Source organism: Crocuta crocuta, unplaced genomic scaffold (assembly GCF_008692635.1).
Source record: "Crocuta crocuta isolate KB4526 unplaced genomic scaffold, BGI_CrCroc_1.0 scaffold154, whole genome shotgun sequence".
In the NCBI taxonomy this organism is placed as follows: Eukaryota; Metazoa; Chordata; class Mammalia; order Carnivora; family Hyaenidae; genus Crocuta; species Crocuta crocuta.
Window position 1 is genome coordinate 4,166,765 of NW_027530545.1, and position 24,480 is coordinate 4,191,244.

The window sequence follows — 24,480 nt, forward strand, 5'->3', positions numbered from 1 at the left end:
TCAGTGTTTTAACCTCTCTGCTCCTGAGTTTCCACATGTATGCAAATACAGAAAATATCACTTATTATTTGCTACTCCATTACACCATCACCATCAAATATGGACTTGTATTAAACATTTCTGTTAGGATTAAAAGAGAAAGTATGACCCCATGCCCCACATTCCCCACACGTGTGGCTTATGTAATAATCCTACTATTTGCTGTGGGACTCTCTCAAGAAAATTAGATTCCCAAAACCTCTTGATTCTCCTTCAAGTTAACTTGTTCTTCTCTTCTACACTTTAGATCAAGTACAGGAAAAACTATGAAAAATCAAAGGACAAATTTACCTCAATTGTGGATACTCCCGAACACCTCCGTACTACCAAAGTCAACAAACAAATTAGTGATGTAAGTACAAGAAACACTGAGTGGATTCTCAAGGTCAGGGAGCATTTGCAGATATGGAGAGACATTTTTGACTGTCAAAAGGTCTGGAAGATTCTACCACTATTTAGTGGGAGGGAGACGGGGATGTTAAATGTCCTGGTATGCTTACAACTCTTCTTTTGTAATAAAGAATTATTCCAACTAAATTGGCAGACACACCATTTTAGAGGCAATGGACCTTTAGCAGAAAGCATGAAATTGCCTATTGAGTTTATAGAATTGCCTTTCCTTTGTGTACACTAAAAAATACCAAAAAAATTGCATCTATATTTTACAGTACGTTATATTGTAAATTGAGGTGTACCATATCGTCTCCTTCTGCTTTTACTTCTTCAGATACTTTATAAATTGGAATACAACAAGGCCAAACCCAGAGGCTACACCACAATCCATGACACACCCATGTTGCTGCATGTCCGGAAAGTCAAAGATGAAGTCAGTGATGTAAGTACAAGAATGGCTTTGTAGCCTTTCTTATCTTGGGCTCTTTCTAACATGTTATAACAAACCCTTTTTCAGTTATCCGTTCCTGTGTAGCAATCGACCTAAAACTTAGTGGCTCGAAACAAAAATCATCCTTTTTTGCTCATGATCCTTTTTTTAAAAAATATTTTTTAATGTTTATTTATTTTTGAGAGACAGAGTGTGAGTGGGGGAGGGGCAGAGAGGGAGAGGGAGACACAGAATCTGAAGCAGGGTCCAGGCTCTGAGCTATCAGCGCAGAGCCCGACATGGGGCTCAAACTCATGAATGGTGAGACCATGAGCTGAGCCAAAGCTGGATGCTTAACTGAATGAGCCACCCAGGTGCCCCTTTTTGCTCATGATTCTTTGAACTAACTGGGCACAGATGAGGAGATCCTCTATGTCTTGTATTGTTGGCAGGCAACTGAAGCCTAGGTGGGCCAGGACATCCAGGATGGGTCACTCACTGAGGATGGCTCTAAGCTAAGGGCTGGACTATTATATAGACAGGAACCTCTGTTTGGGTCCTTTCTGTATGGTTTGTATGTGTCAAAGCACAGTAGAAGGGTTCTAAGAGGCTGGAATAGAAACTTCCAGATCAGTTAAGGGCTACTCTTAGAAGTGACAGAGTCACTTTTGCCATATTTTGGTAGGCACAGTGCATATTCAGATTCAAGGGATGAAGAGATAAGTGCCACCTTGGATGAACAAATAGCAAGGTCACATTGCAGAGAAGCATGGAGCGGGGGGGGGGGGAAGGGGNAGTATGCCATAAACACTATTAATATTCTGTAAGCTTTGTCTTGACCCAGAAGAACAAGGCAGCCATTAAATTCTCATACTCTGAATTTGAGGAAGAATTATATTAATAAATTTTCAGATATGTGGCTAGATTTTGTGGTTGAAAACTATCTCCATTTTGGTTTAAAAAAATAGATTAAAAACTTTAAAGAATTCCATGTGGGCATCAGAAAGAATAGTAAAGGCAACTGTAGAATAGCTCAGTNATGTGTTCACACTATTGATCTGGAATTGCCATGAAAAATGTTAAATACATCCAGTGCACTGTTGATAAAGGCAGAAATGTATAAAACATTTTTAAAATGTTTTCATACTTTTATGTGAAAATAAGTTTTGGCACTTCAAACATGAACATCACTGGTTCATAAACATCTATCAGATCCCTTATGTGGAACAGTCCATTCCCTCTCACTGCAGAAAAACAAAGCATTTCTGTATCCATTCCCCCATACTGTCTGATTATATTAGTAACTGGAGATACAAAAGATACTGATTTCCAGGCCTTTCCCCTAAAAGTACTGATTTACTAGGTCTATGGCAAAGTGGTAGACAATTGTGATTTATATGATTACACTACGGGGCTTCCTTAGAACAGGTTTACTTCACACTTAACACTATAACCTAAAATCCTCTGCAACAAGTAGTGGGAAGGCCCGGATGGTACCCCAGAGCCTGTATTTAAGAGTAGCAGAAGTGGGTGAAGCTAGAAACGCCAGGCCCAGGATAGGCAAAGTACCTGTTAAGCCCACAGAGGCTAAGCTTTCCCATTCTCTCTCTCCCATCCAAACCCACACACACCCCAACTTGCTAGATGTGGCCCCGGCAATGATGGTCGTGGATGGTACCCATCAGTTCCTTCATTTGTCAAAAACTGATTGGTACACAATCTTTGTCCTCAAGGGGTTCAACTTAATGGAAGAAGAGACTGATAAGTACATAATTACAACATGATAAAGTAACAGCCAGAAGTGTGGGGCATAGACAGAGGGCAAGACTAACAACATCTGGGTAAGCTAGTGGGTGGAAGTTTCTCTTCCATCAGCAGTTTTCAAGATGTTCTGAACTCAGGATTTTCTGATTTGGGGAAGGGAAAACACACATGGCCCTTTCAGCCAAGCTTAGGGGACATATATCCTATGGTGGTGACACTGGTGAGCATACTCCGTGTGTTCTGGGGAGCTGGTTTTAAGATCTGATACAGGGGTGCCTGGGTGGCTCAGCTGGTTGGGCAGCCAACTTTGGCTCAGGTCATGATCTCACGGTTTGTGAGTTCAAGCCCTGCGTCGGGCTCTGTGCTAACAGCTCAGAGCCTGGAACTTGCTTCAGATTCTGCATCTCCTCCTCCCGCTGCCCTTCCCCTGCTCACACTCTGTCTCTCAAAAATAAGTAAACATTTAAAAATAAATTAATTAAGATCTGATACAGGAAAGTGCATGAGGTCTTCTTTCTTTACGACAGATTTATTCTGTCTTAGGAAGCATTATTATAGTCATGGTTTTAATTTATTGTTGTTGTTGTTGTTGTTTAATGCTCAGTAGGCCACTTTAAAAATTAATCTTGTCACTGTGTTTCCTCCCACAGCTGAAATACAAAGAAGTTTACCAAAGAAATAAATCCAACTGCACCATTGTGCCAGATGCTGTTCATATCAAGGCAGCCAAGGATGCCTACAAGGTCAACACCAATGTAAGTTCCAGAAACTTCCCTAAGTCTAATGGGGGATTTATCAGCTCCTGCAGGACACATGACCTCCTTTTACATGTCTTCAGGTGTTTGAACTGTAATAAGTCTGGATCAAGAGTTAGGCCCCAGGAGCAAGACTAATGATGCTGGATTCTAAATGCTGCCTTTGGCTCTCACAAAGGAGAATGGGGAAGAGCAAAGGGGGCCTACCCCCATACCACAGCGGCACACCCCTCAGCCTGTGTGCCAGGTGGCTGAGAAATAGGAGACTTAATTCTGAAATGAAGGTTGCACTTTGGAAAGTGTTTCAGCATTTTTCATTCCCCCCACTCTCTGTGTCCTCCTCCTGCCCTGAATCCTAGAACCTGCTTCTTCTGGAAAACGCACCCACACACATGTGCACACACACATACACCGTTTTAGTCACTTGAGGCTGTCAGAAGTTGGCCTAGGCCTTTCTACTGCTCAGATCTCCCTGCATGGACTTGAATCTTGTGTGTGTGTGTGTGTGTGTGTGTGTGTGTGTGTGTGTGGGTGTGTGTGTGTGTGTGTGTGGGTGTGTGTGTGTGTGTGTGTGGTGGGACATCTTTTTTTTTATTGTTTTTATTTATTTTTGAGACAGAGAGAGACAGAGCATGAGTGGGGGAGGGGCAGGTAGAGAGAGGGAGACACAGAATCTGAAACAGGCTCCAGGCTCTGAGCTGCCAGCACAGAACCTGATGCGGGGCTCGAACCCACAAACCGTGAGATCATGACCTGAGCCAAAGTCGGACATTTAACCGACTGAGCCACCCAGGCACCCCTGTGGTGGGACATCTTAAAGCCTCAACCACAGAAACATTTTTGTGCATTTAGATGAGTATTGACTTTTAAAAGATACATAGATGGTTAAATAATGAAACCACAATTCAATGCCCACTAGTGCCAGAGGGAACATATATTTATCAGGGTCAGCAGACATCTTTGGGGGCTGGCAGGTAGCTTACAGGTGTCCCAAGGATGGACTGAGGGATGGGGTAGCAGGATGGATGTGTGAAAAAGCAAATGCAGTAAAAGGTACACTGTAGAATCCAGGCATGTATGGGTAGATGTGTGTTCTCTAATATTCTTGCAGCCCTGTTGTATATTTGAAAAATTTCACAATAACATGGGGGGAAAACTCATTGAATAGTATCAAAAGCATGCAGATTATATTATGCAAAAAATATACCTTGACAAAAAAGAGGGAGAAAGAGTGAGGAAAGAAATGTACCTGACAGTGAAGGCTCTTCCAAGGACAAATTAAATTATGTAGCACCTCTACCTCAGATCTGGCCCCAGGCAGCCAGCTGCCCAGCTCAGGTGAAAGTCTAGCAAGTGTGCAAGCCAGTCTCTGTGGGTTTGAGTCCCAGCTCTGCCGGTGACTAGCTGCCTTACCTTGGGCAGTTTGTTTAGCCCTCTTGAGAGTTCCCCAGCTGTCAATTTCATGTGGTTGTCATGCAGATTAAAATGAGTTAATAGTTATGAAGCACTTAGAAAAGTGCCTGGCATGAGATCAATACTATAAGCTTAATAATTGAAAAGACTATTAAGCTGAAGTTCAGCTAGAAGTTAACAGTACTTGACTCTGAAGATGATAAAGCTGCACTGGCAGAGTTAGCGGAATGGTAGGATTAGTTCACCTGGAGGCCTTTACAATTTTTAGCCCCTATTGTGAGACCAAATGGTCCCACAAGATGACCTTTAAAATGGCTGACTAGTTGCGTCAATTGTACAAAAATGTTCACTGGGGCTCTCTCTTGCATAAAGAACTGTGATTTGTTGTGTGTTGAAATGTAAGCAGAGTCCCTCTCTGCCACGTGCAGTTATGAATTCAGCCCAGTGACCAAAATGATTGCTTTCTGTCTTGTTATAAACAGCTGGACTACAAGAAACTGTATGAGGCCAACAAAGCCCACTGGAGGTGGACCCCCGACCGACCAGACTTCATCCAGGCGGCAAAGTCATCCCTGCAGCAGAGCGATGTGAGATGGGAGAGGGAGTCGGGCTGTAGGACACGCCTGAGACAGAAAAATGAAAAACTACTCATAATAACCACTGTTCCGGGTGACACCCTAGCTCACTTGAGATCCAGTCAGGATGGGGGCAGGGAGAGTGGGAGGCGTGGGCGGCAAGTGCAGGAAGCAGAGGCGGCAAGGAGCCTGGTCTCCCACAGGCGGGGTTGGGAACTGGGGTGAGCAGGCTGGGAGGGCTTGGTCCTGGCCACAGGGCTGGAGAGGGGGAGCCCAGCATGCGGTGAGGGGCCAGGAAGCCTCTGCCCCCCCATTCTGGTAGCACGTCCTCATAGTACCCTTCACAGAAGGATCCTTTACAAATGTAATCAAATGCCTCCTTCTTCCTCTGCCTTTCTTCTGTTTCAGTTTGAATATAAGCTGGACCGAGAGTTCCTCAGGGGTTGCAAGCTCTCTGTCACTGATGATAAAGACACGGTCCTGGCCCTGAGGAATTCTTTAATAGAAAGTGACGTAAGTATCCTGTGCCTTCCATGATGGCTAACCTCACTCAGGGGCGTCCTCTGTGGCACAGTCCCCGGTGACACCCAAGGAATGACAGAGGAGGCTGCTGGTGTAGGAGCTCAGGCGTGAGTCCTGAAATGCGACCCTGCCCACTGAACACCAGCGACAGGGCAGAGCGGGGCCTCAGCAGGGGGAACCATTAAATCTAGGCGTCCGTTCTTGTTCTATGCTGCACCACAGATAATTCGCACAGCAAGAATGGGGAACTGAAGTTCTGGCTGGATTCTATGTGGAAACATGCGCTTTTGTGTAGGCATATTCTTCCTATGCTGCTGTTTCCTCGTCTATAAAGGAGAAACGGTGATGCCTCCCAGGATTCGGGGGCAGATCAAATGACATATTTGAAAGTGCTTTGAAGTAAGGTGAGGTGCATAAAGAAAGATTCATCATGAGGTCCATTTTGATTGTTATCAAAGCCTCATCTTGCAAGAGAGAAAGAACATCTCTTGTGTACCTTTCCCAAGGTTTCCACACATCAAATCCTTTATTGAGTTTAATGTTCATCCTACGTCAGTGGTGCTGTTTTTCCAGCTCTATCTAGTGACTTGGGGTCTGAATAAATATATACAGGACTCCCAGAGGAACTAAAGACTTATTCTTTTTCACCCCTATGTAGCTGAAATACAAAGAGAAACATGTCAAGGAAAGAGGAACCTGCCATGCTGTGCCTGACACTCCTCAGATCCTCCTGGCAAAGATCGTCAGCAATCTGGTGTCTGAGGTAATCCTCTAGCAACCATATGCTCTGCTTTGGTCTTGGGCTAATGCCCCAGGCAGACACCCTAACAAGCTCTCTGTGGATTCCCTCAGAACAAGTACAAGGACCATGTCAAGAAGCACTTGGCCCAGGGCTCGTACACAACACTGCCAGAAACCAGGGACACTATTCATGTCAAGGAAGTGACCAAGCATGTCAGTGATGTAAGTGACCAGCCCCACGACTCTCGGCAGCAGCAATGCCGCTTGACCGTAGAATCCAGGGAAATCTGACACAAGATTTCCTGTATGTCGCTTCACCCTTACCATCGATGCCCATTTGTGAATTTTCAATTCTGCTTCAAAGGACTTGATATTTATTAGGTTTCCAATTATGGCAACTATAGGAAATGTGGGCTTTGCCACGGGGCGTGTTATCTGCAGTATAAGATGTTAGTAACCTAGCGTTAATAAAAGGCGGAAGCATTGCTGATTAAGAGTGGCCTCTCCTGTCATTACACTGCTAAACAATTTTAGAGAAGTAAATCACTACTTTGTATCTCCATCATCTCTGCCCACTTTGTCCTTATCAATGATGCTTTAATAATCATGGTATTATATTTTGATGAGCCCCAAATGGTTCCTCAATGTATTTTTCAAAGATAGAAATGGTAAATGAAAAAGCTTAATTGACTTGTAGTCAGCCCCCCGAAGATTGCCGTGTATTTCAAGTGTTAGGTTCCAGGATGGAAGTGACCAGGAAGAGCTAGAGTATGGATCAGAGATCCAGGTTCCACACTGATGCCAAAATGGCAAGCCATTGATTTTCCTAGAGATCTCCTCACAGTTCTTCAAGTAAATCTGTTCTGTTCCCAGACTCCTCTGCTCACACAAGTAATTCTGGCTCTATTTAGACAAATTACAAAAAGAAGTTTGTCAAGGAGAAAGGGAAATCCAACTACTCCATCATGCTGGAGCCACCAGAGGTGAAACATGCTATGGAAGTGGCCAAGAAGCAGAGTAATGTAAGTTCCCCCCTCTCCACACTCTCAGGGGTCCTGTTGAGCCAGGGGATCCCAAATTGGAGCATGCTGGACTGTTTCCAGTGAGTGGTATCCCTACTTTCTCTGGTAGTTTAAAAAATGCAGTAGCTCAAAAGAATTGGTTTGGTTTTCATAAAAAGTTTCCTTGCGCTTAATGAGGACTTTCTCAAAGGTAGCATATCTCCCAAGTGAGAAAACACTCTTTTCTCTCCAAACAAAGGTTGCTTACAAAAAAGATGCCAAAGAAAACCTGCATTACACCACAGTGGCCGATCGGCCAGACATCAAGAAGGCCACGCAGGCAGCCAAACAGGCCAGCGAGGTAAGCGTGTGGTTAAAATGTACCTGCTCCCCAAAGGTCACTGCCACCAACTAGTACAAGGCACCCACCCCCTAGAATGTATCACCCATTTTGGTTTTCTTGGATTCAGGTGGAGTACAGAGCCAAGCACCGCAAGGAAGGCAGCCACGGGTTAAGCATGCTTGGTCGCCCAGACATTGAAATGGCCAAGAAGGCAGCCAAGCTGAGCAGCCAGGTAATACATACGGGCAAGTGGCAGCTCTCATGTGAGAAACCTGTGGGAAGAAGCTATTCCCGGGATGAAAGTGCAATAATAGCAACAAAAGAGATCCTGTCTTTGATAGCAGTGCTGAGCTTGGCAAAGTTGTGTCATGAAGGTGTACCAAGGACCTTCTCTCTCATTTCTGTCGAACATCTTCAGGCCTTTCTCATTCTCCACTTTCCCATTTATGGGTGTGTCTAGATGCTTGTGTGCTTAACTATCTTCATGGAAGAAAAACATCAGTTATGAGGGCCTACTGGCACCTCTTCTCAGGTAGTAAGATTACATCCCAAGTGTTGGATTCATACTTGAGTCAACTGTGGGAACTTAATAGGCAAGAGTCATGAAATTCTGACTTCTAGAACCCAACCAGATGCAGTCACCTTTATTCTTTAATTCAGCATCCGTATATGCATGACTGGGCTCAGAACCGGGGGATGAACAGATGAACATAACTATTAGCTCTGCTCTTCTTTACTCTTCCAAGGGTCCTAGTCTGGATAATAAGTTATGTGATCACTTTATATATAACATGTTCTTTGTATTTATATTTCCTCATTTCTTTGTTTTCAAATTAATTGATGTTCAGAAATAATTTGGAGTTTTGCATTTCCTGTTAGGTTAAATACCGAGAAAATTTCAACAAAGAGAAGGGCAAAACACCAAAATACAATCCAAAAGACAGCCAGCTCTACAAAGTCATGAAAGATGCTAACAATCTCGCAAGTGAGGTATGTGGGTTTTTAAAATTGTGGTAAAATATATAACATGAAATTTGCCATTTTATATCTTTTTAAATATACATTTGTGGGGTGCCTGTCTGGCTCAGTCAGAAGAGTATATGACCTTGGATCTCAGGGTTGTGAGTTTGAGCCCCATGTTGGGTGTAGAGATTACTTAAATAAATAGCATGTACAATTGCGTGGCATTGACGTATTCACAGTGTTGCCCACCCACCACTATTATTTCCATCGCCCCAAACAGAAATTCTACAACCATTAAGAAATCATTCTCCATTCCTCTCTCTCCCCAAGCCCCTGGGTAGTCTTTATAATCTCTTTTCTGTCTCTATGAATTTGCCTATTAGAGAATTTTATGTAAGTGGAATCATACAATATTTGTCTTTCTTTGTCTGGCTTATTTCACTTAGCATAATGTTCTCAAGGTTCCTCCATGTCATAGCATTTGTCAGAGTTGCATTTCTTCTTATGACTACATAACAATCCTATTGTATGTATACACCACAGTTTACTTCTCCGTCTGTTGATGGAGTCTTGAATTGTTTCCACTGTTTAGCTACTGTGAACGAGGTGTGTGATTTTCATCACCATTTGTTTCAGGATATGGGATATCTTAGCATGGCTTCCATTAGTACTGGTTTCCATTTCTTATTTATGTGATTTCTTTCTTCCCCCTTGACATGCAGGTTAAATATAAGGCTGACCTGAAGAAACTTCACAAACCTGTGACTGATATGAAGGAATCTCTGATAATGAATCACGTCCTGAATACAAGCCAGCTTGCCAGTTCTGTAAGCTCAGTCATTTCCCACAGCAACAGCGTGTTTCACCCATTTGTGGCTGAATTCCTTTGCTGAGCTCACACACATCTCCTTCTCTGCTCCTGAGATGCTAGATTTATTAGAAAACTCTTCTGTTGTTTGAATACATTCTTCCAAATTACACGTTAGTCTATCCATTCTCCACTGACTGTAACATCCCTCAGAATATAAAAATACTTTTATTCTTTTGAGTATTCAAACTTTTTTATTTCCCAATTAACCAAGCCCTTCCCTCCTTCTAAGGACATAGAATTATGGTTTGGAACAATTTCTTTCACTTTTCACTTTTAAAGCCCACTTAAAATAAGCCATATGACCAAAGTGTTTACCATCCTGTGTGAACTGGTGGTACTGAACATGGATCTTCCTCCTCTAAAATGTTTTCATAACTGCCCACTTAATGTTTGCTGGTTTTAATTTGGTGTTGACGATGCTGAGTAAATGTCTAACCTAAAGAGGAAAAACAGGAATGCTGAGCAGCTTTTCTCTCAATGTGCCTTTTTACCACCTTCCCCTCAGTACCAGTACAAGAAGAATTACGAGAAGAGTAAAGGCCACTACCACACGATACCGGATAATCTGGAGCAGCTCCATCTAAAGGAGGCCACAGAATTACAGAGTATAGTAAGTCAATCATGACCACCTTCTTCCCTGATGCCCATTCAGCCACAGTGTCAAAAATGTTTATGGAGTCCCCCTTAGAATGGTAGTTATAGTTTTAATAACCATTGCTGGGGAAAAATGCCCAAAGAGATGAGGGAGCTTGGAACTTAGTGGCATTTTGAAACAAAACTTTATGTTCTAAATAACAGCATTGACATGTATTGGAGACATAGTGCCTGTGTACGCAAAGTGTATTATTCAGGTTACTGACGGGGCTGGAAGTCTACAGATTATGTCACAAGGGGGACAGACCCTCACACCAACCCCATTGTGCCCTCACGAGTTGCACCCCCACCTAGGAAGCCTTACAATGATGATAGAGAGCCTTAAGAGGATTTGGAGCAGAGAAGTGACATGAGCTGATAGACCATTGAAATATCTGTGGGTATTTAAGAAATTGCAAAACTTGTAAAATAAAGATTCTCAAAAGAAAGGACTCAGAGAAGGAGTTTGCTGTCACATGACTTCCTATATCACAAATTATTTAGGTTAGCAATATTTAGGTTTCTTGTTGGGCATTCACAGAGAGGCCTAAATTACTGGAAGTGTCTTCATGTCATCTGTGAAGCAGCCGGCACCCCGGGCTTTCTATTTTCAGCAAGATTGCTGAGACTGAGCATGGCTGTTGAGAGGCTGTGTGAACAAGAGCCTCTGCCTCTCAGACTTTCAAGTTCTGAATATCTATGGGCTGCCCCCACTCCTAATCATGTGTTATGAGGATGAGGACGTTGTATTTGTAAAATAGCTCTGGGGGTCTTTTGTGAAGGTCAGATTTATTAATAAGTAAGTCAACATGGAAACTAGCTTTCATTTCTTATATGAACTTATATTGGTCACATTTAATATGTGACCAATTATGACCTAGATCAGTTATTGACATATAAATAAAGTTGCATGTGTTATCTATCAAATCAAGACCCCAGGTCTCTGATAAAAGTCCTTATGAAAGAAAAACTGGAGATATTTCTCAGAAATATGGACAGATGCTATAGTTAAAATGTTCACATCTGCACATATCAGATCTTGTTCAGCCTTCATGGTCTGGGTGGCTTTCCCCATGCATCTCCTTCCTCAACATTTCTCTCAGCCGATTATTCTGCAGTAATTCTTTTGTCTCCTTGAACTGAACATAGATCCTATTATGCCTTTCAGACAGTAATGGTGTTTTCGCCCAGACGATAACAAAAAGTTTCTAGATCTGAAACACAACAGGAACCTGTTTCGAGTGGCAATGAGGTGCCACTCAGGCGGACTAATGTATCAGTTAAAAACTATCCCTATGGGTGCCTGGGTGGCTCAGTTGGTTAATCGGCCGACTTCGCTTAGGTCATGATCTCACAGCTCGTGGGTTCAAGCCCTTGTTGGGCTCTGTGCTGACAGCTCAGAGCTCAGAGCCTGGGGCCTGCTTTGGGTTTTGTGTCTCCCTCTCTCTCTCTGCCCCTCCTCCCATTTGCACTCTGTCTCTCTCTCTCTCTAAACTGAAAGAAGAATTTTTTTTTCAGATAAATAAATAAATAAAAACTATCCCTAAACTGGCCTCTGTCTGTGAATTGATCAGAGGAGATATAGCTAATAAGGCTTTTCATCACTAGGTGAAATACAAAGAAAAGTATGAAAAGGAACGAGGAAAGCCCATGTTGGATTTTGAAACCCCAACGTACATCACTGCCAAAGAGTCTCAGCAGATGCAAAGTGGGGTAAGTCCTACAAAAACACACCACACAACAAACATACATCAAGCTGCTAAAAACAAACTCTGCCCTCACATGTGTCCAGCCTTCTGTTATCCAAAAGTTGTAGATGATGGAAATTTTATTAACATGTGGCCATAAAATTTTTCCATCTCAGAAATCTTATGATTCAGTAATAACAAATATTCTGAATTGTAAACATTCGCCTTATGTTTTATTTCAACTCTCATTTCCATAGCATTGGAGCAGAGCAACTATTCCTAACTCTGAAACAAATGATATTGAATGTAATATGAAGTTTTCTTTGACAAATGAGAGGTTCCCTCTGCACAGATCTGCCATTGGCTTCGGATTGCTCTTCTCTTACTAGGAAGCCCCAACCAAACAAAAGATTAGTGATCAAGATGTTTATCAAAACAGCAAAAGCCGAGATGCCATATTTTCTATTTTAGAAATGTAACCAGAAGCATCTAAAAAATTTGTTTTTTTCCTTTTTAAGCAACAGCGGAGAAGAATGGAATCTTATCTTGAATGTTAGGAAGTCTTCATTGGGAAACAAACTTATTTTGGGTTGCTTTTTACCTCTCCCTTATGGGGCATATCACCAACTATAAAGATAAATCGTTGTTAATAAAGTAGCACATTGCAGAGATTTCTGGTATATAGAAGTTCAAATAAAAGTTTAACATAGCTTCCTACAATTAGTGAATCTGGGTAAAGGGTCTATGGGAGTTCCTTGTACTAGTCTTGTACCTTTTCTGTAAATTTAAAATTGTATCAAATTAAAAATTGTAAAAATGGAGTTCCAACGTTTATTCCAAGTCTTCTGGTGTGAATGCCTAGTCCACGGATTGGAGAGGAGACAGGTGGTTGTGACTTTTTCTCTCAACAGCTGACAAAACCTTAGGATTTCTCTGTGCCTTTATCTTCTCATAGATTACAAATAATAGGCCATGATTATGAAAAAGGCCAAATTTGCATTTGGTGCCCTCAGGCTCTTCTTCCTCTGCATTGTTATTTTCCCTTCACTTCAAGTTCAGAAGTAAAATCTTTTGTTGACTCAGGAGAGGTGACAATGGATGCAGAGTTTTGAGGGCACATATGACCTTCCCCTGTCCTGCCCTATTGTGAAGCAGTGGGTGGGGCAGTCCCGAGTCACAGAGTGTGACAAATGAACAGGGAGCCCAACAAGGCTTCTCAGCCATTGAGTCTCTTCGGGGTCATTTGCTGCAGACAAAAAATTTCCAGAATAATCAGACATATTTCAAATGTTTGACCTTTAGCAAAACTACGATCCAGTTAAAAGGCCATACACAGAAGGGCAATATTATAATTTTTTTTCTTCCTAGGTTTGAGAAATAAGTTGTGATATTCTTTTTTTTTTTTTAATTTGTGTTCTTCCTACTCACATTAGAAAGAATATAGGAGGGATTATGAAGAGTCCATTAAAGGCAGAAACCTGACGGGCCTGGAGGTCACGCCAGCTTTATTACATGTCAAATACGCAACCAAAATAGCCAGCGAGGTAGTCCCCACTTGGTCTTTTCCTTCCCTCTTGATCCCAATAATGCACTAATGACACTCATCAATATGTTCCTTCTACCATGTTCATCACCACCTAACTTTTGCGGTTTTCAAGTTGGGTTCACATGTGTCTGGTATTACCGCCTAATCTATTACCCACGTTAATTCTTCTCATTTTTTAATTGAATACCTAATAAAATATGCTTACCTTAGCATCCTGTTAATGTCTAGTTTCTTATCTGATATTTAGTATTAACCAATGAAGCTTATACCCTGCCTTTATGCATATCTTTAATCACTAAACTGTAACTACCTAAAATTGGAAGGGTACTTTGTCTTTTTTTTCTTTCTTTCTTTTTTTTTTTTTTCTTTTTTTCGGCTCTTTATTTAAGAGGAACGATCCAGGTTTTCTTGTCAGTGATGTTGCTTTTATTTTGTGATATAGAAAGAATACAGGAAAGATCTAGAGGAAAGCATCCGTGGGAAGGGCCTCAGTGAAATGGAAGACACACCTGACATGCTAAGAGCAAAGAACGCCACTCAAATCCTCAATGAGGTAGGCCCACAGCCAACTGCATGCATATAAGTAACAGACCATCTTCTTCCTCCAAGCCAAGTTACACTGAGAAGGGAGGAGAGAAAAATTTCAATTTTTGAATTTCAGATTACATAACCAACATGGTTATTAACCATTAAATAAAAGATATCAAGAAAGAAATTCAATTTTTGAATTTCAGATTACATAACCAACATGGTTACTAACCATTAAATAAAAGATATCCCAATTTCTGATGAGTTGATACTATAGTAGTTTGTACCTAGTGGCTATCATAATCTGCTATTTACCTATTTGATAGATAAATGGATGGATGGATAGATCTGTTTGACTTAACCATGATCCATTTGGTGTGCTCATTTAAAATACCGTATTGGAGTGTTGTGCACCTAAGTTCAAAACTAGTTATGTTGCAGACCAAATTCAAAATTTCCTTTATACTTTGGTTTTCTTTTTATTTATTTTTTAGAGATAGAGAGCAAACCCAAGTGTGGGAGGGGCAAAGGGAGAGGAAGACTGAGAGTCCCAAGCAGGCTCCATGCTCAGCACAGAGCCCATCCTGGGGTTTGATCTCATGTCTGTGAGACTATGACCTGAGCTGAAATCAAGAGTCAGCAGCTTAACTGACTGAGCCACCAGGTGTCTCTATACTTTGATTTTCTAAGGAGAGAAAGCTACAAGTGTTTAAAAGGAAGGCTTCCATGTTGACATGAGTACTATAGTTTCCTAAAATGGGCTTCTGCAGCCACTACTGCATCTGACCACATGGAATGGTGATGGTGAACACTAGTAACAGAAGTGGTATATGTTACATGGACTTATATTCACTCTGTACATTTACTACCTAGTTGTGGAAGTTAGGTAACTTTTTTTGATGCTACTACAGAAAGAATATAAGAGAGACTTGGAGCTGGAAGTCAAAGGAAGAGGCCTAAATGCCATGGCCAATGAAACTCCTGACTTCATGAGGGCCAGGAATGCTACTGATATTGCCAGTCAGGTATGTGTTACTATTTCATGTTAATCTTAAAAAAAAGTTGTGATTACAACAATACGGTATTGTCCTTCTATTAGCTTACTTGGTCAATAAGAGTCATATGTATATAGTGACATTTTTAAACATCTGCCTGGTGGAATTCATTCTAATATAAGAATCAGAACTCTTTGCCAGGCCTGCAGAGGGTTTGTCTGTCTTTCTGAGTCTACAACCACAGAAGACATTCAGAGCAAAGGGTAGAGCTTGGGGAACGTGGAGCTAGGGTAGATTCTGACATCCTGGTCATATTTCTTTATCAATACACCNCCCGACGCGGGGCTCGAACCCACGAACCGCGAGATCATGACCTGAGCCAAAGTCAGACGCTTAACAGACTGAGCCACCCAGGCGCCCCTGAAGTGTAGTTTTTAAACATCCCACATTGTCTTTTGCTTGTTTGCCCTGCTCCCAGCTCTTCTATATATAAACAGTCCATGCTTTGCTATGTGTTGATCATCTTGCTCCTTTCTGGTTACCTCTCCCCTACCCAGCCCCTGTGCTGAATTACATAGTAAGTCTTTCAACCTTTAGGACTCAGCCTTTCTGAATCTCTCTCTTTCATACAAAGCTATAAAGACAATAGGAAAAAGTATTGAATCTCAAATGAATGAATCCTTTTGGAGAATAAATACTGACCACCTCTAAATCAAACAAAACCAACAAACATGCACATTGTAAACATTTACCCAATTTTTGGGTGTTCTTTTGCAGATTAAGTATAAGCAATCAGCAGAAATGGAAAAAGCCAATTTCACTTCTGTGGTTGATACTCCGGAGATCATTCATGCCCAGCAAGTCAAGAACCTTTCAAGCCAGGTAAGGACATTCAGTGGAATATCACTCATAGACCCCGCTCATGAAGAACAAAAAGGTCTTTCCGTGAATACCTAGTAGCCTCTTTCAAATCACAGTTTTGCCCAATAAGAGAATGGATTCAACTATGATGTAAGTTTGAGACAGAGTTGAGATTTCTGTACCCAAATTAGATTATGTGACAGAACTTTAAGGTACTGACAAACTCTTACATGATACCATCTATGTTAATGAATCAGTATTTTAACATGTAAAATCTCCTATAATGTGGGTGTAGAATTTATGTGCAAATCTGGAAAAAACAAAGTAGACAGTCCCTATCTGGTTTATCAACCTCCTTCACCAGATTGAAATATGTCGTCAACACCAACCATGCAATCCAACCCTGATTCTTCCCATGAGGGTTAACTCTCTTCCCAGAAACAGGAATGAGGGGAAGTAGAATGTCTTTTATACACCAGGATATACCCTCATTTGTTTTCATTTTCAGTGATATCAGGGATCTGAAGTTTGTTTAAGAAGCTCCAAGGTAGAATTTTTGCTTGTCTTCTGAGCAGTGAGTTCTAAAGCTGTGGTGACCTGACTGGGCAATGCTTTATAAACACCTGGGAATGTAATTTTCCTGGTCCCACCCTGGAATTTTAAAGCTACTAAGCCTGATGTAGGCCCTGGAAATCTGTTTTTGTTTGTTTCTTTTCAGTCTTCATGGGTGATCTCTCAATGGCCAACTGGATCAGGGGAATTATGGATTTAAATCCTATATTAGCAACATACAATTTTATATCATAAAATTAGCCATGAAAAAATCGTTATCACTAGAGAGTGGTTTAAGAAATAAACCTTTTGTTTCGGGGGTGGATGGGAAATCATTTTATTACCAAAATTATATGGGCCCCAAACTACCATATTGTGTTCACTGGGGGAGGCCAACATTCTTGAGGCCATCAGAGCCTTGCCAGCCATGTAACCTTGCACCTTTTGACACTGCTAATCTTTTTTTTTTTTTTTTTACAAATAGTTTATTGTCAAATTAGTTTCCACATAACACTCAGTGCTCATCCCCACAAGTGTCCTCCTCCATGCCCATCCCCCCTCCCCCCCACATCCATCAGTCCTCAGTTTTTGTCAGCATTCAAGAGTCTCTCATGGTTTGCCTCTCTCCCTTTCCCCCACCATTTCCGCCCTTCTTCTCCCCCTTGTTCCTCCGTCAAGTTCCTCCTAATCCTCCTATACGTGCAAACATATGATATTTGTCCTTCTCTGCCTGACTTATTTCGCTCAGCATAACACCCTCAAGGTCCATCCATGTTGCTACACATGGCCAGATTTCATTGTTTCTCATTGCCATGTAGTATTCCATGGTATAGATAAACCACATCTTCTTGATCCATTCATCTGTTGATGGACACTTAGGCTCTTTCCATGTTTTAGCTATTGTGGAGAGTGCTGCTATGAACATTGGGGTACATGTGCTCCTATGCCTCAGCATTTCTGTATCCCTTGGGTAAATTCCTAGCAGTGCTATTGCTGGGTCATAGGGGAGTTCTATTGTTAGTTTCCTGAGGAACCTCCACACTGTTTTCCAGAGGGGCTGCACCAGTTTACATTCCCACCAACAGTGGAGGAGGGTGCCCGTTTCTCCACATCCTCGCCAGCATCTAGAGTTCTCTGATTTGCTCATTTTAGCCACTCTGACTGGCGTGAGGTGGTATCTCAGTGTGGTTTTGATTTGTATTTCCCTGATGAGGAGGGATGCTGAGCATCGTTTCATGACACTGCTAATCTTTAAAGAAAACCCCAGAGTGCAGGCCTGTTCTAGGGAAGAATTAAGTGACTTAATCTGTTCTCCTGGGGCTTTCCTCTGCTGGCTCCTCAAGGCCTAAAATATGGTTACTTCCCCCCCAGTTTAAATTAGTATTTACCTTTGAGTGATGTAGTAGTGCTGGTGCTTTCTACAAAATGCTTCTTGGTTTCCAGTGAAAAGTATGTATTTTATAACTTCTAAATCTCATACTTGGGGGTTAATGCAAATAGTGTAAATGGACCCACAAATTCAGGATAATATACTAAATATATATTTTTTAATTTTAATGTTTATTTTTGAGAGAGAGAGACAGTGTGAGTTGAGTAGGGGAGGGGTAGAAAGAGAGAGACAGAGAGACTCAAAATCCGAAGCAGGCTCCAGGCTCTGAGCTGTCAGCACAGAGCCCAACTCAGGGCTTGAACCCGTGAACTGTGAGACCATGACCAAGCTGAAGTCTGGCGCTCAGCCTACTGAGCCACCCAGTTGCCCTATATACCACATACTTCTTAATGCCAGGGGTCTGGGACTCCTGCCTCTCAGAACACCCCCAAATTCCAACTACAAACTGATCACCCCTCTTAGTGACCAGCACTAGCTTGGACAAGCAGTTAAGGTAGCTTTTGCTTAATGTTAAGAAATAAGAGGGAAAGAAAAGAGGGGCACCTGGGTGGCTCAGTTGGTTGAGTATCTGACCTCAGCTTAGGTCATGATCTCACGGTTTGTAGGTTCGAGCCCCACTTTGGACTCTGAGCTGACGGCTCAGAGCCTGGAGCCTGCTTCAGATTCTGTATCTCCCTCTCTCTGCCCCTCCCCAGCTCACTCACACTCTTTCTCAAAAAAGAATAAATGTTAAAAAAAAAAAAAAAAAAAAGAAAGAAAAGGAGGACTGATTTTACCCCTTTCCCCGGGACGGAGAAAACACTTTGCCTTATATTTGCATATCTAAGAGAATTCATTCAAGTGACTTTTTCCTCAACTGGGAATGTGATGAACTGTTCTTTCCTCCCAGAAAACTTTGGTTTAACAGCTTCCTGTGAAAAATCTAAACTGAAACCTCTTACTGATTGAAACGGCTATCGTCTTTGAGATTAAATCTTTCAACACATAAATGTAATTCGTAATGTGTGTGTAATTCAAGTTCGACAGCAAGCTATACAGAGAATAGTTTTATCCCCTTGTGAAAGTAGCTGGCATTTCTGCCACGCCCAAATGTCCCTGAAAAGTGGGAGAAACGGGAGCTAAGCAAAGCTGGAGCGAAAAGTGAAAGGACGTAGTGACAAGCAGTAAAAGAAAAATCTGGTTCTCAGGCAGAGCATGTGCTCTGCTGCAAAGATTAACCGGAGTGAGTCCGTTCTGTTGCAGGGACTGACTGCGTAGGCATCTGGTGGAAGAGCCAGACCTGTGGGCACAGTGTGCAGCCAAAGGCCTGGCAGTGGCAGGGAAGCCCAAGACAGGTGATGGCTGGCTCAGAGCCTTGGCCAGTCAGTTGGTCATAAAGGTGGCCCCAGGCGTGTTTAGTAGAGCCCCCGGTGCTGCAGTATCACCGCACATTCTGGGCCTGCTGGCTGGTCCTGCCTGCCTGGTGCGTCCTGTGGCCAGGAGCCCTAACCACACCTCAGCTCAGGGGAAGTCCCCTGGTCACCAGCCAAGGCCGGCTTTACAGAGGCCTATTGATGGCTCCTAACCCTCCTGCTTTTCTCTCCCTGCCTGTTGGAAGTCCGGCTCCTGGTTGGTTCCCCCGTCCAGGTCACAGTAGGCACCCCATTGCCCGGAGCCTGGTTGTCTGTCACCTTCCTCAGCAGACCACCCAGCAAGGGCCTCCTTCTGCCCTCTTTGCCATGACAATGGGTTTTACTAAATGCCCAGGCTCAGCTCTCCCAGAAAGAAAGGGCATGGCACTCACTGACCAAGAGAGGGCCGTGCTTTAGAACAACCTAATGTCCATGAACGGTCAAAAAACTACAAAGGACTTTCCTTTTGCTGAGCAGGAAGGGCAGTTTTAGGTCCCATTGATCCATATTCCCATGGTGTTCTCCATCCCTATTTCTTGGAATTTATTCTCAGAAAAAGTACAAGGAAGACGCAGAGAAGTGCATGTCCTATTATGAGACTGTTTTGGACACCCCCGAGATGCAGAGAGTCCGGGAGAACCAAAAGAACTTCAGCCTTGTAAGTTTTTATTGGATCTACGACCCAGCCCACTGATACCTGGGATAAGGCTGGCACGGTGGTTGGCTCTGGGCCTACACACGTGGGCCATCCGTCCCCCTGCGGTGGGGCTGTGTGGCGACCCTACACTGCTCCCAGCAGTGGCCCAGGAACCGGGTGCTCTATCCTGCTCCGGGATTACCTTGTACTTCAGGACCAAATCATAACGTGAAAGGCCCACCTGCTACGTTGTTAGTAGCTTCTTGTCACTGCATGCGAACTGTCTCCATTTTCCATCAGTGCTCACATCTGTCTTTTTCATAATTAAATCAGGAAGTGTTGCATTTTTAAGAAACCTAATTTGATACTTTACAAATTTTAGCATCTTTAAAAATCTTTTTACAAAATTCTTAGTAAAGAATTTCCCTTTAGCTATTGGACCATGATTATTATAGCATACATATATATTTCTTATTTGGATTTTAACTTCCTTTCAGTTAAAGTTTAGACAATTTAAAAATATTTTAAGATGTTGAGATCTTAACAAGGTGTTTACTCTTTCTTCATAGCTCCAATACCAGTGTGACCTTAAAAACAGTAAAGGAAAAATTACAGTTGTTCAAGACACGCCAGAAATACTGCGTGTTAAAGAAAATCAAAAGAATTTCAGCTCGGTATATTTACTATTTATTTTCCATTTAATGCTAACCTAATAATTCCATTCTCCTCTGTAAAAATACGCTACCCTCATGTTGATTCAGACAATTAACATCTAACTTCCCTGGTTAATACTAGCAGTTATTTGTTAAAATTTCCCATACTTTGCTCTAAAAACATGACATTGGGGACCATTTGAAATAACAACTTAAATATGCTAACAAAGTAACTTTTCTCCTTAATTTTCAGAGGAGTCACATGTGTTGTCTTGCTCCATGAAGATGGATTTCTTTTTGACGTTGTGATTTCTTCTGTTATCCTTCCCCAGAATAACCAACTTCACATTTCTTTAACGGATTTTGTGTTTCATATGGGAGGGGTTTCTCTAAACCAACATTTTCCTGGTTTTTTTCTTATCCTGTATTAATACAGTACGATAATCTTAAAAGAGAGCTCAAGATCTGGAAAGTTATCTGTGTTGTATACATGGTTGGAGTTACTGATGCTGACGCGGAAGATGTCAGATTGTCAGATACTCTGGTACCTGGCTAAGGACATCCTCTAGTGTCTTTTGTTTTCACAGAAGCTCTGTTGCCTAGTCTTCCTCCAGGAATCACTGGGCTTTCGTTTCCTCTATGTAACATTGTCCTGATTCTGAATGGCCAGGTTTTATACAAAGAGGATGTCTCTCCTGGTACGGCAGTCGGAAAGACCCCCGAGATGATGAGAGTGAAGCAAACACAGGACCACATTAGCTCGGTAAGGACGCCCCCGTGGACTCAACTGCAGCGTCTTCTGCCTCCTTTGATAATTTACTTTGAGGGCTGAGCTGCCCTCAGAACGCTGGTCTCCAGAAGCTGCTGGACTAGGTGCCTGTGCTGAGCACCATCACATAATCAGTGCAGTGCTGAGCACGTGTCATGAGGGGAGATTATGTGTAGGAGACAGAGCAGCTGGTATCAGCAAACCAGAGCTAGATGCTGGTTAAAGGGGTAAAAACAGGTTTCAGTCAGGACTGAAGTAGGGGAGAGATCTGACTGGGCTCAATTCCAAACACTGCAAGGAAAAGTAAGGATTTCTAATCGGGGCTCAGAGCAGGGTGGGGTAAGGAAGCAGAGGGAGAATAGAAACTTAGAGAAAATGTCAGCGGTCAGGGAGGGATCTGGCTGAACCCATCTTAGCAGATCCTGGCTGGCAGCAGGCCAGGGTGACCATACTTTGCCTGGTGGGGTAAGGGATGTGGTCAAATATCAAGGGTGATAAGATACCAAGGGTAGGGGATTCTGGCTGAACTGGCTTAGGATTCTTGCTAAAACCGGGCAAATACAAAGACAGACTTGGAAGTCCAAGTGTTGAGGCCTGATTGGGAAGAAGATTCAGAGGACCCTGATTAAAGTTTGATCTAAGAGAGACTCTTTGTCATTTGTAAGAAAATAGAGTATGTTAAAGTCAAGAAAATCAAACTTCCTGGATGTATATATATGTATGAATATATCTGTCCTGGCCAAATGAACCATTGGGCATAAAAACATCCGAGTGCACAAAAAATAAGGGGCTACAGTCTAAGTATGGACCCCTCCTTCACCCCACCCCTAATTAATAGGAAAGAGACCAAGTATCCTTGTCCATGATTGTTCTCCGACCCAGGGTTGGACTGGGGCCCCGATCACCCTAAGTACAGAGTTTGTATTAGTTAAATTGTGACTTTACAAACTGCAGAGCTACTCCCCAAACACAGGCGCATGCTCCCATTTTCACATCTGCAGGTGAAGTATAAGGAAGCCATTGGACAAGGAACGCCAATCCCTGACCTGCCTGAAGTAAAACGTGTCAAGGAGACACAGAAGCACATTAGCTCGGTAATCGCCTATGCGGTCCGCATGCGTTTTGCAACCAGCCACCCCCTAATTGCTACCTAGCTTTCTGTCATCCCTTCTTCCTCCTACCAAGGGCTTCCCATGCTTTCAGCAGGGTGTGAACCTCCCTCTCTCCATCCTAGAAAAGAAACCTCTGTCTTTACATAATTAAGCAGCAGAAGGGACTTGGCTTCTTGATTAATCATCATGCCTGCAGGTTCTAAAGTAAAAAGTGCCAGCAGTAATAATAAGGTTATCAGAATGATTTCAAGTGAGTTAAAAGATATCCATATAAAAGCAATACAAAAGATTATATATAATTGCATATATATTATATAATATATAATTTTATTATACAGATTTCTATATGTATATAAAGTTATATATTATATATGTATAAAATTTTGTGTTACTCATTTATCTTTGCATGTATGATTATCTCAATTTATTCTCCCCTGTCCAGGAAAACTCTAGGTAGACTTGTGAAGTCTATGCAGCCTTCTCCTCTCCCTTTCAATATCTCTTGCCCTGTGTCCTCTGCTATCTTGCAAATGCAGTGTATGTCTAAGGTGCTGGATGTCATCTATCTACCCACGGTAACACAGTCTATATTAAGCATGTTCGGTGCAGGAATTTCAGGCACCTGTGCATATCTGTGGGGTGGGGGTCGAGGGGTGAGGGTTGGGGGTGGTCCCTCACACCTGATAATCAGGTGAAGCGTATGTTTCGCCTGCCCAGCTTCTGATCGCCACCTCCCAACACTGTGTGCACGTACACACACATGCACACATGCTCACTCCCTCATTTCCTCAGCTTTCCCGTCCATAAGCAGATTCTAAACAATAGCTGGCTACTAGCAAGAGATGCTGTGGAGTTTGGGAAATAGTTTAGGGCCAATAAAAGGTGAGGATCTTGGTCTTAGAGATTTTGCTGGTCCCTGGAGGACTGAACTCTCACTTTATTGACACCTGAAATCTCTCTTGCAAGCTGCTCATATTATTTAGATCTCATTTCCTTTTCACTCTGCTTATATTCTGGGTTCCTTATGTACAAATTTCATTCAGAGTTTTGTCACCACTGACTGAAGAAAATTCCTTTAGTCACTTTTGTTCTCAACTTCTTGCCTTTCTCTGTTTTGTTCTGTTGTCCATGATCAGGTCTGCTGCCTTGCTGGGTAAAGAAACACAAATTTGTACTAAGTCAGTAAATTTTTAAAGATCCCTAAAAGTTTCTCAGCAAAACAAAGATATCACCACTAGTCTGTCAGTGATTTTCAGAATTAATCTGTGACATAAACTCCCACGACATTTGTGTCCCCCCCCACCACCCTTGCTCAAGTATACCATAGGATCCATTTATTTGAAAAGAATTCATTCATTCCTTCAGGCTGACAATTCTTAACATTAAGAGGGAAGAAGGTAAAGAAAGAGGCCAGAGCCTCAGGAAGTTCCTTACTCTTTCCATTAAAATTCACAGACCTTTGATAGGACCCCTAAAAAATGGGGACTTCCCTCAGTTTGAAAACCACGAATTTACATGATCCAACAGTCATCAATAGAAATTTCAAGGAAATATTCTCTTTCTGAAAAATATACCAACATGATCCAACAGTCATCAATAGAAATTTCAAGGAAATATTCCCTTTCTGAAAAATATACTGTTTAAATCTCCTCCTATTAAGGGCACCTACAGACTAGGTGCCACCTAGGAATTTTCAGTAGAAAATACAAAACAAAATTCTTAATAAACCTGAAAGTTTTGTGTGTGTCACATGATTACAAAATTTTAAACCATGTAACCTGTTTATTAAGTACAAATCTACTTAATCAGTACTACTTATCAGTAGTGGACCTATGAAATGGTTAGATTTTTCTTATCATTGAATTTATTACATTTTAATGAATTTTAGGAATGTTTTAAGTGTTATAATATAGTG

The 24,480-nt window shown here is 42.1% G+C and overlaps 1 protein-coding gene across 1 annotated transcript in view; it reads left to right on the forward strand.

The window, feature by feature from the left end:
* Nucleotides 1–24,480, forward strand: part of NEB (nebulin) — a 208,494-nt gene that overhangs the window by 167,352 nt on the left and 16,662 nt on the right. Inside the window, exons 114-135 of the mRNA XM_077767832.1 lie at nt 287–391; nt 767–874; nt 3,277–3,381; nt 5,277–5,381; nt 5,778–5,882; nt 6,550–6,654; nt 6,744–6,854; nt 7,544–7,654; nt 7,893–7,994; nt 8,104–8,208; nt 8,856–8,966; nt 9,662–9,766; nt 10,316–10,420; nt 12,052–12,156; nt 13,565–13,675; nt 14,120–14,230; nt 15,117–15,230; nt 15,978–16,082; nt 19,948–20,052; nt 20,601–20,705; nt 21,355–21,447; nt 22,455–22,547. Of these exons, the coding sequence (XP_077623958.1) occupies nt 287–391; nt 767–874; nt 3,277–3,381; nt 5,277–5,381; nt 5,778–5,882; nt 6,550–6,654; nt 6,744–6,854; nt 7,544–7,654; nt 7,893–7,994; nt 8,104–8,208; nt 8,856–8,966; nt 9,662–9,766; nt 10,316–10,420; nt 12,052–12,156; nt 13,565–13,675; nt 14,120–14,230; nt 15,117–15,230; nt 15,978–16,082; nt 19,948–20,052; nt 20,601–20,705; nt 21,355–21,447; nt 22,455–22,547 (2,325 nt within the window). The remainder of the gene's footprint in view (nt 1–286; nt 392–766; nt 875–3,276; nt 3,382–5,276; nt 5,382–5,777; nt 5,883–6,549; nt 6,655–6,743; nt 6,855–7,543; nt 7,655–7,892; nt 7,995–8,103; nt 8,209–8,855; nt 8,967–9,661; nt 9,767–10,315; nt 10,421–12,051; nt 12,157–13,564; nt 13,676–14,119; nt 14,231–15,116; nt 15,231–15,977; nt 16,083–19,947; nt 20,053–20,600; nt 20,706–21,354; nt 21,448–22,454; nt 22,548–24,480) is intronic.